At 42.6% G+C, this 19,104-nt stretch overlaps 1 protein-coding gene across 1 annotated transcript in view; it reads right to left on the bottom strand.

Moving 5' to 3' along the window:
- diaph1 (diaphanous related formin 1) overlaps positions 1-19,104 on the bottom strand; it is a 209,522-nt gene that overhangs the window by 93,418 nt on the left and 97,000 nt on the right. The window contains exons 5-11 of the mRNA XM_078231539.1: positions 17,050-17,180; positions 12,400-12,480; positions 10,707-10,767; positions 7,299-7,438; positions 6,124-6,232; positions 4,985-5,095; positions 2,357-2,475 (exon numbers count right to left, since the gene is read on the bottom strand). Of these exons, the coding sequence (XP_078087665.1) occupies positions 2,357-2,475; positions 4,985-5,095; positions 6,124-6,232; positions 7,299-7,438; positions 10,707-10,767; positions 12,400-12,480; positions 17,050-17,180 (752 nt within the window). The remainder of the gene's footprint in view (positions 1-2,356; positions 2,476-4,984; positions 5,096-6,123; positions 6,233-7,298; positions 7,439-10,706; positions 10,768-12,399; positions 12,481-17,049; positions 17,181-19,104) is intronic.

The raw sequence follows: 19,104 nt of genomic DNA, 5'->3' as shown, positions 1-19,104 counted from the left end.
TAATTTCTGATCAGTTCATTAATTCTTATAATTTAAATAACTAACAAGCTTTTAGGGAGGTGAATCCCATGGTGGAAAACAAGTGGCAAAACAAGCCAGTGACTAAAGCTACCTTGGGAGATCTATACACCACACGCCAGGCCTAATTACTATCAACTAACACTAATTGGATTTTTGCAGCACATTGCACTAGATTGCTCTGGTCTCATTCAAAATGGATGTCATCCAAGTGTGAACACTCCTGTACTACCAGCCAGCACCTCCTGCATCACTTCATTCCTCTGGGCATTGATGCAGCAACAACTTGCTTATATGAAGCACCGTTAAAGCAATCTCAAGCCAGCTCCATGGTAGACATGAATGGTCAACAGGTATCCAGGTTCACAGAGATGAGCAGTGGCACAGACAGAAAGTGAAAGCAGATTGTTCCAAAGAACAAAGAAAATTACAGCACAGGAACAGGCCCTTCGGCCCTCCAAGCCTGCACCGACCATGCTGCCCAACTTAACTAAAGCCCCCTACCCTTCTGGGGACCATATCCCTCTATTCCCATCCTATTCATGTACTTGTCAAGACGCCCCTTAAAAGTCACTACCGTATCTGCTTCCACTACCTCCCCCGGCAGCGGGTTCCAGGCACCCACTACTCCCTGTGTAAAAGATCTGCCTCATACATCTCCTTCAAACCTTGCCCCTCGCACCTTAACCCTGTGCCCCCTAGTAATTGACTCTTCTACCCTGGGAAAAAGTTTCTGACTATCCACTCTGTCCATGCCTCTCATAATCTTGTAGACTTCTATCAGGTCTCCCCTCAACCTCCGTCGCTCCAGTGAGAACAAACCAAGTTTCTCCAATCTCTCCTCATAGCTAATGCCCTTCATACCAGGCAACATCCTGGTAAATCTTTTCTGTACCCTCTCCAAAGCCTCCACATCCTTCTGGTAGTGTGGCAACCAGAAGTGTGGCCTAACTAAGGTTCTATAAAGTTGCAACGTGACTTGCCAATTTTTAAACTCAATCCCCGGCCGATGAAGGCAAGCATGCCGTAAGCCTTCTTGACTACCTTCTCCACCTGCATTGCCACTTTCAGTGACCTGTGTACCTGTACACCCAGATCCCTTTGCCTATCAATACTCTTAAAGGTTCTGCCATTTACTGTATATTTCCTATCTGTATTAGACCTTCCAAAATGCATTACCTCACATTGTGTTCTATTGTGCAAACCATTCCATGGGCATCAGAACAAGAGAGAAGCTGGAGAGTAGTGTGGGGGTGATGTGGGCAAATTACCTCGGTAAGCACCCCAATAAGATAGGAAAGCTTTTAGAGAGCGAGAGTTTCAGAATGCCGATCCAGTGACTTGGAAGGAATGGTGATATATTTCCAAGTCAGGATGGTATGGCTTGGAGGAGAACTTCCGGGTGGTGGTGTTTCCATGTATCTGCTGCTCTTGTTCTAGATGGTAGAGGTTGGCTGTTTGGAAGGACGCTGAAGGAGAAAGAGTTGCTGCAGTGCATCTTTTAGATGGTATGCACTGCTGCCACTGTTCGTCAGTGGTGGAGGGAGTAAGGGCTTAATGTACTGGATGGAGTGCCAATGAAGCAGGCTGCTTTGACCTGGATGGTGTCGAGTTTCTTGAGTGTTGTCAGAACTACACTCATCCAGGCAAGTGGAGAGTGTTCCATCACTCTCCTGACTTGTGCCTAGCACATGGTGGACTGGCTTTGGGGAGTCAAGACATGAGTTAGTCTCCACAGAATTCCCAGCCTCTGACCTGTTTGTGGAACCACAGTATTGATGTGGCTAGTCCAGTTAACTAAATGGTGAACTACAGCCTGGATGTTGATGGTGGGAGATTGAACTATGGTAATACCATTAAACATCGAAGGAAAATGGTTAGATTCTCTTTTGTTGATGTGGTGTGGTGTGAATGTTACTTGCCACTTATCAACCCAAGACTGAATGTTGCCAAGGTCTTGCTATTAACGGGCATGAACAGTTTCAATATCTAGTCATAAATACTCCTGAACATTATGCAATCATCAGCAAACGTCTCTAATTCTGACCACATGATGGAAGGAAACTGAAGGTGGACACTACCTTAAAGAATTCCTACACTTATTTCACGGGACTGAGATGGTTGTCATCCAACAACCTTTGAGTTTGTGTCTTTATATGCCCTGTTTGCTGTTTATGAGCAGATCTCCCACTCATCTGACGAACGAGCAGCACTCCGAAAGCTAGTGGCATTTGCTACCAAATAAACCTGTTGGACTTTAACCTAGTGTTGTTGGACTCCTTACTGCACAGACAGGCACACAGCTCCATGGCACTGCCAAGTTCCACTGAAAGGATATTCCATTTCTATTCGAATATCTTCCAGACGGCCTTTCAAATCATCCGAATCTTCCTCCGCGTGTTCATCAAAAACAGTCAGCTGCACATTTAGTTCTTCAGTTCCAATTTTCCTCAATTCCTAGAAGACAGTAAATGAAACAATACAGACACCTTCAAGTGTTTGTCGATGCATTAACATTTCTGACCCTTAAACACTTTGCATCTTAGAGTACCAAGATACGTAGGAATGTATAGAAACTCAAGTATCCATTACACAGAAGTTGGAGCAGAAGTAGACCATTCAGCCCATCGTGACTGCTCCACAATGAGATCATGACTGATCTTAAATGATAATCCCCAATTCCACTTTCCCATCTTATCCCCATAACCCTCGATTCCCTTACTGATTAAAAATCTGTCCACCTCAGCCATAAACGTACCTTACGACCCAGCCTCAACAGCCCTCTGTGGTAAAGAATCCAACGATTCACTACCCCCAGAGAAGAGATTCCTCCGAATTTTTCTGAAATTGGCAACCCGAGATTTTGTCTTCGGGTCCCAGACTCTCCCACAAACGGAAACAATCTTTCAGAATCTCCCTTGTTGAGCCCTCTGAAAATTCTATCTGTCTCAGTAAAGTCACCTCTCATTCTTCCAAACGCCAATGATTACATGCTCAATCTACTCAACATCCCCTTATAAGAAAAGTCCCTCCTTGCCTGGGATCAACCGAGTGAACATTTGGATCATGTTCTCCGTAAGGAGAAGTTCTTTATGAGAAGCATTTAGACACAGAGAGGTGACAGGAGGCAAGCTTCCATGCCATATGCCAATGACAGTGAGTAGATAACTCCACCACCTCTCTTGGGTGGCATGGTGGCACAGTGGTTAGCACTGCTGCTTCACAGCTCCAGGGATTTGGGTTCGATTCCCAGATTGGGTCACTGTCTGTGTGAAGTTTGCACATTCTCCTCGTGTTTGCGTGGGTTTCCTCCGGGTGCTCCGGTTTCCTCCCACAGTCCAAAGATGTGCAGGTTAGGTTGATTGGTCATGCTAAAAATTGCCCATTAGAGTCCTGAGATGCTTAGGTTTGAGGGATTAGCTGGTAAATATGTAGGGATATGGGGGTAGGGTCTGGGTGGGATTGTGGTCGGTGCAGGCTCGATGGGCCGAATGGCCTCCTTCTGCACTGTAGGGTTTCTATGATTCTATGACCTCTTCACTGCCTCTGCGCTGTTAGGTTGCTCATTTGCTATCCAACCTTGGATCAGCCACAATTTCTCCCAATTAAACACTGATGTTCAAAGCCATGACCTTCAGGACCATCGTGAACTCTGTTCCCTCGTCACCAAGTCTAACCTTCTGCCCACCTCAGCCACAGCCTCAAATTGAACCTAAACATTTTCATCCTCAGCAACCAATGAAGGTTTCAAATCGAGTTTTTGACCCCAGATCCTTTTCACCACAAAGACTAAATATTTTCACCAGATTACATTGTCCAGCTCTGCCTCTATCTCAGCCACTGTTATTGAGACCCTCATCTGTGCTTTTACCATTTCCAGTACACTTGATAGTCCGACCATAAGATATAGGAGCAGAATTAGGCCATTCAGCACACTGAGTCTGCTCCGCCATTCAATCATGGCCGATATGTTTCTCAACCCCAATCTCCCACTTTTTCCCTGTAACGTTTTATCCCCTTACCAATCAAGAACCTATCTATCTTGGTCTTAAATACACTCAATGACCTGGCCTCCACAGCCTTCTCTGGTAATGAATTCCATAGATCTGCCACCCTACGGCATCATCCTTTCCCCTCTATGAAACTCAACTCATCCAAATGTCTTCTGCTCCATTTTGTTCCAAATTACAATCACCACCATCCCTGGGCTCGCTGATCTAACCTGTTCCCCAAAACTTCAAATATAAAACTTCCATTCACGGGTTCAAATCTCACTGTCATCTCACCTCTCAATCTCCACAGCCTGTTTCAGCATTTACATTTCGCCACCATCCTCTCAACAATCCCACAAGATATAGGAGCAGCATAGAGCCATTCGGCCCATCGGGTCTGCTCCGCCATTCAGTCATGGCTGACAAGTTTCTCAACTCCATTCCCCTGCCTTTTCCCTGTAATCTTTGATCCAAAAAAACTGAACAGTTTAGGTCTTCTGACTCTGACTGCTTGAGCATGTTTCCTCCCTTGCCTCAACACTAATCAAAACACATCCAACTAATTGAGACACACTTTGGAGTTGCCTCTGGAATCCCCAACATCTTTTCATTTCCCTCTCCTCCATTAACAACCCGCCTTAAAACTTTCCTCATTGGCAAAAGATCTTAAACAACTCACCTAACAATTCCTTCTCTTTGGAGTCCAACTGTTTTACTTACACGTCACCAACCCAATTTACACTGTTGTAAGTTTGCATAAACAAAATTCACTTAAAATTGCATAAAAACCGATATCCCCAAAGAGAAGTGTTAATTGCATCAACTGAGGTTAAGTACATACAGGTGGACAGGAGTTGAATGGAAGCAAGAAGTCCATACCGGTTGCACGCCGTGAATAAATCTATTCTAAGTAAAGGTTAGCTTTGGTTTCTTCTTTCATCGACTGACTATAGGGAATATAACAAAGTGCTTACCGGTAAGATCTTTTTGAGACCTAAACGCATGAACTCGCTCCGCAAGTGAATCCTGAAGTCGAGTTCGTCTGCAGGAATGATGAGGGCATTAACGAACTGCATACACGCCACCTGAACAAAGAGAGAAGAATCCCAGAACAGATGAAAGACAATTGTACTGATGATGCTTCATTACTGAAAGCCCAAATATTATTAAAACATACACAGCAGAGATAATTCAAAGAACCAAGCGGGTCCCAGGTTAACAATAATTCGAGAGTTTGATCGTCTTTGTCCACAATGTCAGTGGACCCGGGTTTCAGGGCAACATTGCATTTAAGATTCAATCAGGTTGGTGTGGTTGGAAAGGCCCATCAAGTTGCTTTATGCAGACACAAGAGGCAATTTCAGTGATTTTCTCCTTTAAGATGCAGCCCATAAGCCAAAAGGGCACCAGAATCACGAGGTTTATAAAAACAATCTAAGGCCACAGCCCGTATCGAAGCTCTGAGTTCGATACAGCATATGTGCTGTGGAGAACATTCAAATTAAATATTGCATTAGCTCGCTCACTATTTGTCGATTTCCTCTCCCATTGCTGTTGGGAGAGACTTCACTAATGAGAGATATTTTGCCAAAAAGGTCAAACTAAAAAATAGCAGCAAACGTACGCAAGACATGGTGTCACATTTCCAACTGACAACTAATAAATCCAAATAGGTTGAAAGCTGCTTGGAATTTTTTTTACTCTGCGAGTTGATCTCGTAATGTGTTTGGTGACCGTGCCAATACAATGTCCCAGAAGTTGCTTGTCATGATAAATCAACACCAATATTAAACATAACTTGTTAGACTCACACCACAGGGTAACAAGTAAGTTCAAGTGATATTGTATTGGCTGAGCAATATTAGGGGATCCTGGATGTTCAAACTTTTATCATAACCCCACACACTTCCATTACTACACCATCCTGCATATGTAAACACCCAGTGCATTCTGAAATAAAGGATATATCTTAAGTATAACAGGACCAATAAAAGAGTTATGAATTTTCCATCATACACAAAATGATAACCCCAACATAAATCAGGGTAAAATTATGGATTTTAAAAATGGACTGGGTTTTTGTCCTACTTGCTTTTTCATATGCATGACTTGCCTTCAGTTGTATGCTCTGTTCCATCTTTAATCCATCCAACAGTGGTTTGAACCTTTCACAATCCTTCTGCTCTGCTCTCTCTGTCACTGCTTCCAGTACTTTTTCATGTCTGGAAGAGGAGTGTGTCAATAGAAATCAGAGTCAAGTAGCCACTAACTAAGTCCACATTTCCAATTGTCACTTCACAACATGCCGCTTTGATGACTGAGTGGTTAAGGCATTGGACTTGAAATCCAGTGGCGCAGGTTCAAACACTGCTCCCAGTAATTAATTTCACAGGGGAGGCAATGGCATAGTGGTTGTCACTGGACTGTAATCCAGAGACCTGGGTTCAAATACCATTATGGCAGATGTTGAAATTTGAATTCAGTAAAAATCTGGAATTAATGATGACCCGAAAATCATCGTCATAAAGCTCACCAGGTTCAGTAATGCTCTTTAGGGAAGGAAATCTGGTCTGGCCTACATGTGAGTCCAGATCCACAGCAATGTGGTTGACTTTAATTGCCCTCTGAAATGGCCTATCAAGCCACTCAGTTCAAGGCAATTAGGTATGGGCAATAAATACTGGCCCAGCCAGCGATGCCCACACCCCATGAACGATTTTTTAAAAAATGTACTAACCTTTCCACCTTCAGCTTCTTTTTAACATTCATATTTGACTTCATAAAACACCTTATAAAATGGCATGATAAAAAAATAATAATTTTGAGGTAACAGAGAGTCATAGAATGCCTACAGTGCAGAAGAGGCCATTCAGCCCATCAAGTCTGCACCGATTCTCTCAGAATATCTTACCCAGACTCTCTCCTCCAGCCCTATCCTTGTAATCCTACACATTGACCATAGCTAATCCATCTGAACTACCCATCTTGGGACACAAAGGGACAATTTAGCATGGCCAATCTACCTAACCTGCACCTCTTTGGACTGTGGGAGGAAACCCACACAGACATGGCGAGAATGTGCAAACTCTACACAGTCACCCGAGGCTGGAATTGAACCCAGGTCCCTGGAACTGTGAGACAGCAGTGCTAACCACTGTGCCATGGTGCACGTAATAGTATTCACAGAATTAGTGACAGTTCTGGAAGATCTATGGTCCAAAAGTTCGGATATCAATGTTAATAAATGTCTATGCAACAATCGTTACTTTGAAAGAATCGTGTGCTTACATATTCTCAGGCCCTGGCAGAATGCAGATAGCAGACAGGAGCTTGGCAGCATCTATCATCATGGCTGGAGCATTGGGATCAACAGCTTTCACCAACAGCAGAATGCCATCTTCTGAATCCAGCACCCTTTTAATCCCATACTGCAAAGAGAAATTTGAAAGCACATCGCCTTCCACAATTAGAACTCGTGAATAAATGAAGAAAAACGTTCTAGTGATATATTGTGTTCTAATAAAGGGTTTACACCAGAAACATGGAACTGTGTTTGCTCATTTCAGATTCGTTGCGACCCTCTCCATGTCCAAATTATTTCTTTTCATTTTGGTTTATTTACATATCTTCAATACCATGCCTCGGAAGGGAAGCTGCCAATCCCAACACCGCCTTGAAGCATGAACTAGCTGGAGATGTCAAAGCCACCTAATGTGTGGCACAGAATTGGGTGGGAGGGAAAGAGGAGAATTACAGTGCTTTGTAGCCTGAGCCAAACTTTGTGCAAATCTTGCCAGCTGTACATTGGAATATTCTGCAGACCTTAGAAGGGCCTCCCATAAAACTTACAGTAATTAGAAAGTTAGTAGAATGTTATAGTTTGTGAGGGCAATTGGCTACAGCAGCAGGGAGGTTATGCTTCAGTTGTGCAAGGAATTGGTGAGACCACATCTGGAATAGTGTGTGCAGTATTGGTCTCTTTATTTAAGCAAAGATGTAAATGCATTCGAAACAGTTTAGAGAACATTCACTGGACTAACAGCAGGAATAGACAGGTTGTCTTACGAGGAAAGGTTGGAGAGCATGGGTTTGCATGTACTAGAGTTTGGAAGAGTAAGTGGCGACTTGATCGAAACCCTGAGGGGCACTGACAGGGAGAATGTGGAGAGGATGGTTCCTTTTGTCGGAAAATCTCGAGATAGGGATCACATTTTAAAAATAAGGGGTCACTCATTTAAAACAGAGATGGAGAGAATTTATTTCTTTTAATGGGAGTGTCTCTCTCAAACTCTCTTCCGCAAAAGGCAGCAGGGGCAGTGTGTTTGACGACTTTTAAGACAGAGCTAAATAGATTTTTGATTAACAAGGGGGTGAAAGGTCATCAGGGGGAGACAGGAATATGGGATAGAAATTACAGCCACGATTTTATTGAATGACAGAGCAGGCTTCAGGGGCCAAGTGGCCGACTCCTGCTCCTGATTTGTACATTCATATGTACAGTAACTAGAGGAGGAAGAAATATCCAAAAATGAACGTATGCATGAGATTATTTATTCTTAAGATTTATTCTGTCGTGAGATGTGGCCACCACTGGCTAACCCTTAAAAAGGTGGAGGCGAGTTGTGAAAACTGATCTTTGCAAGGAAGGATGATAGAAAACACTCCACCCATCTTTATTTCACCCCATTTTGTGGATTTTCTCTTCCTTGGGTGAGATCCTAAATGAATATTTCTCATCAGTATTTACTGTTGAGAAAAGCATGGATGTTAGGGAACTTGGGGAAATAAATAGTGATGTCTTGAGGAGTGTACATATTACAGAGAAGGAGGTGCTGGAAGTCTTAAAGCGCATCAAGGTAGATAAATCTGCAGGACCTGATGAAGTGTATCCCAGGACATTGTGGGAGGCTAGGGAGGAAATTGCGGGTCCCCTAGCCGAGATATTTTAATCATCGATTGTCACGGGTGAGGTGCCTGAAGATTGGAGAGTGGCAAATGTTGTGCCTTTGCTTAAAAAGGGCTGCAGGGAAAAGACTGGGAAATACAGGCCAATGAGCCTCACATCTGTGGTGGATAAATTATTGGAAGGTATTTTGAGAGAGGATCTACAGGCATTTAGAGACGCAAGTACAGATTAGGGACAGTCAGCATGGCTTTGTGAGTGGAAAATCATGTCTCACAAATTTGATTGAGTTTTTTGAAGGGGTTAACCAAGGTAGGTAGGTGAGGGTAGTGCAGTTGATGTTGTCTACATGGACTTTAGCAAGGCCTTTGACAAGGTACCGCATGGTAGGTTGTTGCATATGGTTAAATCTCACGGGATCCAGGGTGAGGTATCTAAATGGATACAAAATTGGCTTCTTGAAAGAAGCCAGAGGGTTGTTGTAGAGAATTGTTTTTCAAACTGGAGGACTGTGACCAGCGGTGTGGCTCAGGGATCAGCGCTGGATCCACTGTTATTTGTCATTTATATTAATGATTTGGATGAGAACATAGGAGGCATGGTTAGTAAGTTTGCAGACAACACCAAGATTGGTGGCATAGTGGACAGTGAAGAAAGTTATCTCCAATTGCAACGGGATCTTGATCAATTGGACCAGTGGACTGACGAATGGCAGATGGAGTTTAATTTAAACAAATGCGAGGTGATGCATTTTGGTAGATTGAACCAGGGCAGGACTTACTCAGTTAATGGGAGGGCGTTGGCGAGAGTTACAGAACAAAGAGATCTAGGGGTACATGTTCATAGCTCCTTGAAAGTGGAGTCACAGGTGGACAAAGTGGTGAAGAAGGCATTCGGCATGCTTAGTTTCATCGGTCAGAACATTGAATACAGGAGTTGGAATGTCCTGTTGAAGTTGTACAAGACATTGGTAAGACCACACTTTGGATACTGTGTGCAATTCTGGTCACCCTATCATAGAAAGGATATTATTAAACTAGAAAGAGTGCAGAAAAGATTTACTAGGATGCTACCGGGACTTGATGGATTGAGTTATGAGAGGCTAGATAGACTGGGATTTTTTTCTCTGGAGCGTAGGAGGCTGAGGGGTGATCTTATAGAGGTCTATAAAATAATGAGGGGCATTGACAAGGTAGATAGTCAATATCTTTTCCCAAAGGTAGGGGGGTCTAAAAATAGAGGGCATAGGTTTAAGGTGAGAAGGGAGAGATACAAAAGTGTCCAGAGGGGCAATTTTTTCACACAGAGGATGGTGAGTGTCTGGAACAAGCTGCCAGAGGTAGTAGTAGAGGCGGGTACAATTTTGTCTTTTAAAAAAGATTAAGATAGTTACATGGGTACGATGGGTATAGAAGGATATGGGCCAAATGCGGGCAATTGGGATTATTTTAGGGGTTTTTAAAAAAAGGGCGGCATGGGCAAGTTGGGCTGAAGGACCTGTTTCCATGCTGTAAACCTCTATGACTTGTGTGCTATCTTCAGTGACTCTGCAGTCAGAAGGTAAACACACTGTGAGCCTCAGCTCAAGAAACATCTGAGCCTCTACTATTCTTGCAAGGCTTAAAATGCCCCTGTTCTCCATTCCTGAGTTAGACAATGGTTGATAATATTTGGCACTTACAGGTAATTAAACACAGTTAATGAGGAGCTAAATAAAATTCCAAATGTTAAGAAATTGAAGTTCTATCAAGTGGCTCCAACACCAATCCAGCCAACATTATTGAAACACTTACCGTATTGTTCATAAAAGCTTTCAGGCACCTGATAATTTCATGTTGAATCTTGTAGTTCACACTGCAAAAGGGAATAGTACATGTAAACAAAAATTGGTGCCGCACCCAATTGTGCTTTTAATCCCATGACCAATTGTAACAGGTCAGCCGGCATAGATAAAGCTGCAGAGGCAGCATCTGTGGAAAAACAAATGTTTGTTCACTTTTCAGACTTTAGTACCTCTCCTCAGAGTTCAGCATTGACCTAACTGACATCCACACATTTTCATAGAATACCTACAGTGCAGAAGGAAGCCATTCGGCCCATTGAGTCTGCATCAACTCTCCAACAGAGTATCATACCCAGGCCCACACCCCTGCCCTATCCCAATAACCCCACATACTTACCCAACTGATCCCCTAACCTCCACATCTTGTGGACACTAAGGGGCAATTCAGCATGACCAATCCACCTAACCTGCACATCTTTGGATTGTGGGAGGAAACCCACGCAGACACGAGGAGAATGTGCAAACTCCACCCAAGGCTGGAATCGAACCTGGGGCCCTGGCGCTGTGAGGCAGCTGTGCTAACTACTGTGCCACTGTGTTCCATATCTCCACATGACCCATTTTTCATTTGTTCCACTAACACCCCCCTCTTCCCCCAATTGCACTGCACCAACTTTTCTTTTGTCATTTAATCATTCCTAACTTCTTATCACAACTTTCCCTTTGGTTCTTTCCTCGCATCTGCACTTGTTTAAAAACTGGTACATCTCCAATCCGTAGCCAGTTTGAAAGGTTATCAATCTCAAATGTTTCTCTCTTTACGGATGGTGCCAGATGTCTTGAGCATTTGCAGCACTTTCATGAAGTCATAGAGTCATTACAGCATAAAGAGAGGCCCTTCTGCCCATCGTTTGCTGTAGCTTTTCTTCTTTTTTTATTCTGCACATATGAACCCAGCCCCAGCTAAGGGCACCACGGTTTCGATCAATGGCCAACCGCAGCACCAATGAATGGTTGGAGATGATGGCGGAAGAGCTACTACCTCGAGGATCAACAGCTGCTAACAGATTGAGGAACCTTGAGGAAAATGATCTGCATTTCCTTTAAGCCCACGAGGAATGCAACGGGGAAGCACCTCATGCATTCTCTACCCTAATCATATTACTCGCTGAAGTTGAGAAATGAGAGGCTATTGAGAGGAACTGATGGGGGAAGTGCAGGACAGCAAATCATGGAAAATGATCAAAGGACAGGTTTTTGGGCAGGTCACCACCACCGGCTTCCTCCAGCATGGGTCACTGGGTATCTCAAAGAAATGGCCTGATAGGAAGTTTCCTTTCCGAACCCAAGGGTTTCTGTTGCTAACTGTAACAGCTCAACAAGAGATTAGCTCACTTAACACAAACCAGAAACTGCACTTGGGACCATCCCTCAGTGTCACAAGAGTCAGAGTCTTTACCAAGTGAATCTTTACCACAATAGGTATTTTCAAATATTTTTGAACATTTAACAAGTTTGTAAAGAAGGAGAATAGTTGAAAAGGAGGGGCAAGATTTAAAACGAGCCTGTTCTGAGATTGAAGACCATTTAAGTACTGCTTTTAATGGAGATACTTGATTCAAGGAGATCAAGTCAGCAAAGGCAAACTCAAGGATACTTGCGAAAAGATGGTCACTAAAACTGAAGTAGTGTTATTACTTTACCTTGGATCCAGCTCATCCTGCAGCCCTTTCAATATATTCAATAGTGTTGCGAGTCCCTCTGCACCAAAGGTCTGCACCCAGCTGTTTAAAGAAAAAACAAATATTTAATCTATACAGTCTGCAGCCATTGGGAACAAAATGCTCGGCTTGACTCAGACAAATCTTGGGTTTTCAGTGGGCCTTCCAATGTTACTCAGAGGAATATTTACTCATAGTTTTGACCACCTCTGTAGATAAGCTGAAGGTACTAAATGACGAGACTTGCTTGGCAGCAGCTGGTTCCAGTAACAGCTTAATGTTACTAGGTGTCACAGAAGCGCTAATGTTGATCAAAGTGCTGAATCATGCCAGTGATTCCCTGGCACCAATGGATAACACTTGATGTTCAATATCTACCAAATGTGCGCCAGTGGCTTTCCTAGGTTTACTGTTTTTGCCGTATTGTGATCAGTGACACTAGAAACAAGCTTCAATCATTCCTTACAATTTCAGTTTAGGAACTCAAAGTAGATTTGTGTAGGGAACAAGCATTAACATGACAGAGTATCAGAAATCGTTAATAGGCAATCACATTTTGCACAGCTTTTCAGAAAAGGTGTCAATACAAACAAGCTGAAAACGCCGGGGGAACCAAGTTCCTTTTGGTAAAGGTAATGTTTTGTATTGGTCTGTGCTGAAGGATGCACTGAACCCTGGGGACAATGTAGGCACCGAATCTGCATCGTGTAAAAGTGTAATCTGTGGATCCCCCATTCACTTTGTGTCCCGCTAAATCTCCCTCTCTTAAGTGCCCCCTAAAATCGACCTCTGGACCAAGCTTTCACTGGCCTGTCCAAATGTCCCCTTTGGTTTGATGTCAATTAATGTCCGATTACATGCTGTGAAATACCATAAACAGTTTTACGAAAGTAAAGGTGCTACATAAATGCAAGTTGTTCTTTACACGTTTTCTAGGTTGCAACAGTATCTGTATAAAGATGTACGGGTGAGGTTGATTGGCCATGCTAAATTGACCCTTAGTGTCAGGGACATTAGCAGAGTAAATGAGAGTTATGGGAGGGTCTGGGTGGGATTGCAGTTGGTACAGACTTGATGGGTTCAATGGCCTCCTTCTGCACTGTCGGGATTCTATGATTGAGTACTTAATTTGCTTTAAAGACAAGGCAAAGTCAAGGTTGCGAAAAGTGCAACCTAAATACAAGGTTTCTCTTTGCCTCCATAGATGCCAAAGCTCAATCTGATTTTGACTTCCGCAACGTCCGTTAATTTGGGTTCCTGGTACCACTATACCAACTAAGATCTCAGCTTTTCATAATTTTGCTTGTTTGGAAATAATAAGCCCCGTAAGGCTTGTTCAGCAAAATTATGCACTGTAGGCTCCTGGGAAACCTTAAACAGGTAAGCATAAAAATCCCAGAGAAGTCAGATTAATCAAAAGCACGTTTGATATCACAATGAGTTGTATTTCATTCTGTGTTGTGGAAGAAGCCAGGACTGTGCCTTAAAGAAGTCAGTCTTGGTTTTGTGCGCAGCGCTTCCACTCGAGTCAGAAGGAGACGGGTACAAGGATGGCACAGTGGCTAGTTAGCACCGTTGACTCACAGCTCCAGGGACCTGGGTTCATTCCTGGCTTGGGTTACCGTATGTGTAGAATTTGCACGTTCTCCCCATGTCTGCGTGGGTTTCCTCCGGGTGCTCCAGTTTCCTCCCACAGTCCAAAGATGTGCAGGTTAGGTTGACTGGCCATGCTCAAATTGCCCTTGTGTGTCCCGGGACGCGTAGGTTAGCGGGATTAGCGGGGTAAATATGGAGGGTGACGGGGATAGGGCTTGGGTGGGATTGTTGTCTGTCCAGACTCGATGGGCCAAATGGCCTCCTTCTGCACTGTAGGGTTTCTATGATCACCGAAGATACTTGAAAAACAATCTGGACTGATGCAGGCCCAGTCTCCTCAAAGGACAAAGCACCATCCCAGGAATCAGTCTGGTGAACCTTCGTTAAACCCACCTCCCCTCTTAGGCGAGTGTAAAAGATCACTCGGCATTTTCAAAGAAGAGCAGGAGAGTTGTCCTCAAGTATTGGTCAATATTTAACTCTCAACCGAAATAGATTATCTTCTTATTTATCTCATTGATGCCTGCGTGACTTTGCTCTGTACAAACTGGCTGCCACATTTACCAGCATTACAACAGTGACTATATTACAAAAGTATCTAATTGGCTATAAAGTAAATTGGGATTCTCTTGGGTTGCAAAAGTTGCTAAGTAAAGAACTTCTAGCTGGTGAACATGAATCAGCACATGGTCAAAGTCTGCACACTGTCCAGAAGTAGAAAATGACGTGCTTACTGCAAATCTAAACCAATAGTTATAATGTGATGGTGAACACTTTATAAAGCATATCCTGAATCATAGCCTTTTACCAGCAAATTATAATTTGTATTTATTTTTATAAACTTTACGAAATAGATTAGCATGTATTAAATAAAATATTTTAGGCTCACTGTTCATTTCATATTAGAACTGCCCATATTATTTTGCTGCATTAGGAAGTACAAAAGCTCTTATGCCTTGACTGGAAATATTCAGCTGACTAAGAAGAACATAAGAACTAGGAGTAGGAGTAGACCATCTGGCCCCTCGAGCCTGCTCCGCCATTCAATAAGATCATGGCTGATCTTTTTGTGGACTCAGCTCCACTTACCAGCCCGCTCGCCATAACCCTTAATTCCTTTACTGTTCAAAAATGTATCTATCCTTGCCTTAAAAACATTCAATGAGGTAGCCTCAACTGCTTCACTGGACAGGGAATTCCACAGATTCACAACCCTGTGTGTGAAGAAGTTCCTCCTCAACTCAGTCCTAAATCTGCTTCCCCTTATTTTGAGACCATGCCCCCTAGTGGAAACAACTTCCCTGCTTCTACCTCATCTATTCCCTTCATAACCTTATATGTTTCTATAAGATCTCCCCTCATTCTTCTGAATTCCAATGAGTATAGCCCCAGTCTACTCAGTCTCTCCTCACAAGCCAACCCTCTCAACTCCAGAATCAACCTAGTGAATCTCCTCTGCACCCCCTCCAGTGCCAGTATATCCTTTCTCAAGTAAGGAGACCAAAACTGTACACAGTACTCAGGCGTGGCCTCACCAGCACCTTATACAGCTGCAACATAATCTCGCTGTTTTTAAATTCCATCCCTCTAGCAATGAAGGACAAAATTCCATTTGCCTTCTTAATTATCTGCTGCACCTGCAAACCAACTCCTTGAGATTCTTGCACAAGGACACCCAGGTCCCTCTGCACAGCAGCATGCTGCAATTTTTTACCATTTAAATAATAGTCCATTTTGCTGTTATTCCTACCAAAATGGATGACTTCACATTTACCAACATTGTACTCCATCTGCCAGACCCTTGCCCACTCACTTAGACTATCTATATCCCTTTGCAGACTTTCAGCGTCCTCTGCACTTTGCTCTTCCACCCATCTTAGTGTCATCTGCAAATTTTGACACACTACACTTGGTCCCCAACTCCAAATCATCTATGTAAATCGTAAACAATTGTGGTCCCAACACTGATCCCTGAGGCACACCACTAGTCTCTGATCGCCAACCAGAAAAAAATGTATTTACCCCCACTCTTTGCTTTCTGTTAGTTAACCAATCCTCTATCCATGCTAATACATTACCCGTAACACTGTGCACCTTTATCTTATGTAGCAGTCTTTGGTGTGGCACCTTGTCAAATGCCTTCTGGAAATTCAGATACATCACATCCACAGGTTCCCCACTGTTCACTGCACATGTAATGTTCTCAAAGAATTAGTCAAACACGACCTGCCCTTCATGAACCCATGCTGCGTCTTACCAGTGGGACAAATTATATCCAGATGTCTCGCTATTTCTTCCTTGGTGATAGATTCAATCATTTTCCCTACTACAGAAGTTAAGCTAACCGGCCTATAGTTACCTGCCTTTTGTCTACCTCCTTTTTTAAACAGTGGCGTCATATTTGCAATATTTTTTGATGGATGACAAAGAGACTGGAATCAACTCTGCTTATGGAATGCAAAAGGCAAAATCTCCCAAACCTTTAACTTCTGCCACTGAGAAGGACAGTGTGATCACCATCATCTTCAAGTTCCCACCAGGTCACATGCTACACTGATTAAACACCTCATTGTTGCTGGACCAAATATCTGAAACTCCCTTCGTAACAGCACCATGGGTGAACCTTCATCACACAGACTGCAGTGCTTCAAGAAAGTAGTTCAGCATCCCCTTCTCAAGTGCAATTGGGCAGAGGCAATAAATGTTGGCCTTGCCACCATATCCATATCCTGTGAATTAATTTTAAAAGTTTGTGACCTCGTTTGCTCAGATAATTTCATATGGCAGATACTCTAATTTTGTTTAACAGAATATTAACTCCACCCCTTCAAAATATATGAAGTTAATTAGAAACACCTATTGAGACTAGCCAATGTCCTATTAAGGTCAACATTTCAATTGAATCCTCACGTAAGCTGTTACGAGCAGACATGTTTTTTAAAAAATAAATATCTCGGGTGTCAAACAAGATCTGAAATTACGCAAAATTGCTGAACATAATGATCCATATTGGTGGAATCTTATTGTTTTCATTACCTGACTGGATTATTGTTAAGAGAAACACGCAAGGACTCCAAACAACTTAGCAGTTGATTATCTCGTACTCCTGACTTCAATTCTTGGATGTACATCAATGCTGATCTGGAACTTTCCTTCTGATTTTGGCCCTAAAAGAGAAAAGTGAATTCTACATGAGAAAGACACTCAGATTCAACAACTGAGGGAGGTAGAATTTAACAAACACTCGGACTTCAGGCTCCCTCCATTTTAACCAGGAGTGTTGGTCAAACACTGACACATCAAGGTGGCTCTGGCCTTCACCAACCAGGCTAAAAATGCATTGCATTGATTTGCTGGATATTTTAAGAGGCAAACATTCTTTACAAAATCTGTAAGAATTCAGTTAATAATCAGTACGTGGGCAAAAAGTTGGCAAATGGAGTATAATATGGGAAAATGGGAAGTTGCTCATTTTGGAAGGAAGAACAAGAGAACAGAGTATTATTTAAATGGAGAAAAACTGCAGAAAGCTGCAACACAAAGGGAAAGAGGGTACAGAGAGCTAGCCCACAGATGCAACAGGCAATCGAGGAGGCTAATGGAATGTTGGCCCTTATTTCAAGAGGGCTGCAGTTTTTCTATAATTCGCTGTTTTTTCTCTAACTCCATTTTTGAATAACGGGCTTACATTAGCTTCCCTCCAATCTGTAGGAACCATTCCAGAGTCCAAAGGATTTTAGAAAATGACCACCAATGGATCTACCATTTCTAGGGCCACTTACTTAAGTACTCTGGGATGAAGATTAGCAGGCTTTGCAGATTTATCCACCTTCAATCCCATTAACCTCCCCAAAACAATGTCTCTACTGATTTCCTTCAGCTCCTCCCTAAAATTTATGTTTCTTCGAACTTCCGGTACATCATTCATGTCTTCCTTTGTGAAGACAGAAGCAAAGTACGAATTTAGTTCCTCAACCATCTCTTTGTTCCCCTTTACGAATTCCCCCGTTTCTGCCTGAAAGGGGCTTACATTCATTTTGTCAATCATTTTCTCTTTACGTACCTATATAAAATTTTAGTCATTTTTTATGTTCCTCACCATCTTACTTTCATGCTCTATTTTTCCCTTCTTAATCAATCCCTTGGTCCCCCTTTGAATTTTAAACTGTTTCCAATCCTTAGATCTATTGCTTTTGCCTGCCAATTTGTACTTTTAAAAAAAATCTCATACTATCTCTAATTTCCCTTGTAAGCCATGGTTTGGCCACAACTCTCTTTTTACTCTTGTACCAAATAAGAATAAACAACTTTTGGAGTTCACCTATTCGTTCCTTGAATGCCTGCCATTGCCTGCCCACTGTCTTTCCTTTCAGTAATGTTTCCCAGTCCATCATAGCCAACTCATGCCTCATACCATCATAGTTACCATAATGAGATTCAGGACCCAGGTCTCAGAATCAACTACCTCTCCCTTCACCTTGATAAAGAATTCTATCATATTATTTTGTTAGGAGAACATAGTGACCTACTAACTTAAATGAATTTTTTGAGAAATCAGTAAGGAGGATTGATAAGCATAGTGTGACGGATGTTGTCTACATAGATTTCAGTAAGGTATTTGACAATGTCCACATGGCAGACTGGTCAAAAAAATGAAATCCCATGGGATACAGGGGAAGATGGCGTGTTGGATCCATGCTAAGTAACAGGAAACAAAGGTAATGGTGGATGAATGTTTTTGTGAATAGAAAGTGGTTGCCATTGGTGTGCCACAGGGCTCAGTCTTCGGACCCTTGCTGTTTGTTGTATATATTAATGATTTGGGCTTAAATATGGAAGACATGATTGGAAATATTTATTTACTTATTTTTTATTAAAGATGACAAAAAAATGTACTTGATAGTGAAGAGGATAGTTATGAACTCCAGAGTGATATCAATAGTTTGGTTGAGTGGACGGAAATATGCCAAATGTAATTCAATCCAGACAAGGAAGGCAATTGGAGTGGGCAAACAAAGCAAGGGAATATGCAATAAACAAGTAGATATTGAGAGGAGTAGAGGAAGTGAGACATCTTGGAGTGCAAAGTGA

Source organism: Mustelus asterias, chromosome 16, assembly GCF_964213995.1.
Source record: "Mustelus asterias chromosome 16, sMusAst1.hap1.1, whole genome shotgun sequence".
Taxonomy (NCBI): domain Eukaryota; kingdom Metazoa; phylum Chordata; class Chondrichthyes; order Carcharhiniformes; family Triakidae; genus Mustelus; species Mustelus asterias.
This window is presented reverse-complemented; position numbering and strand designations above follow the sequence as displayed.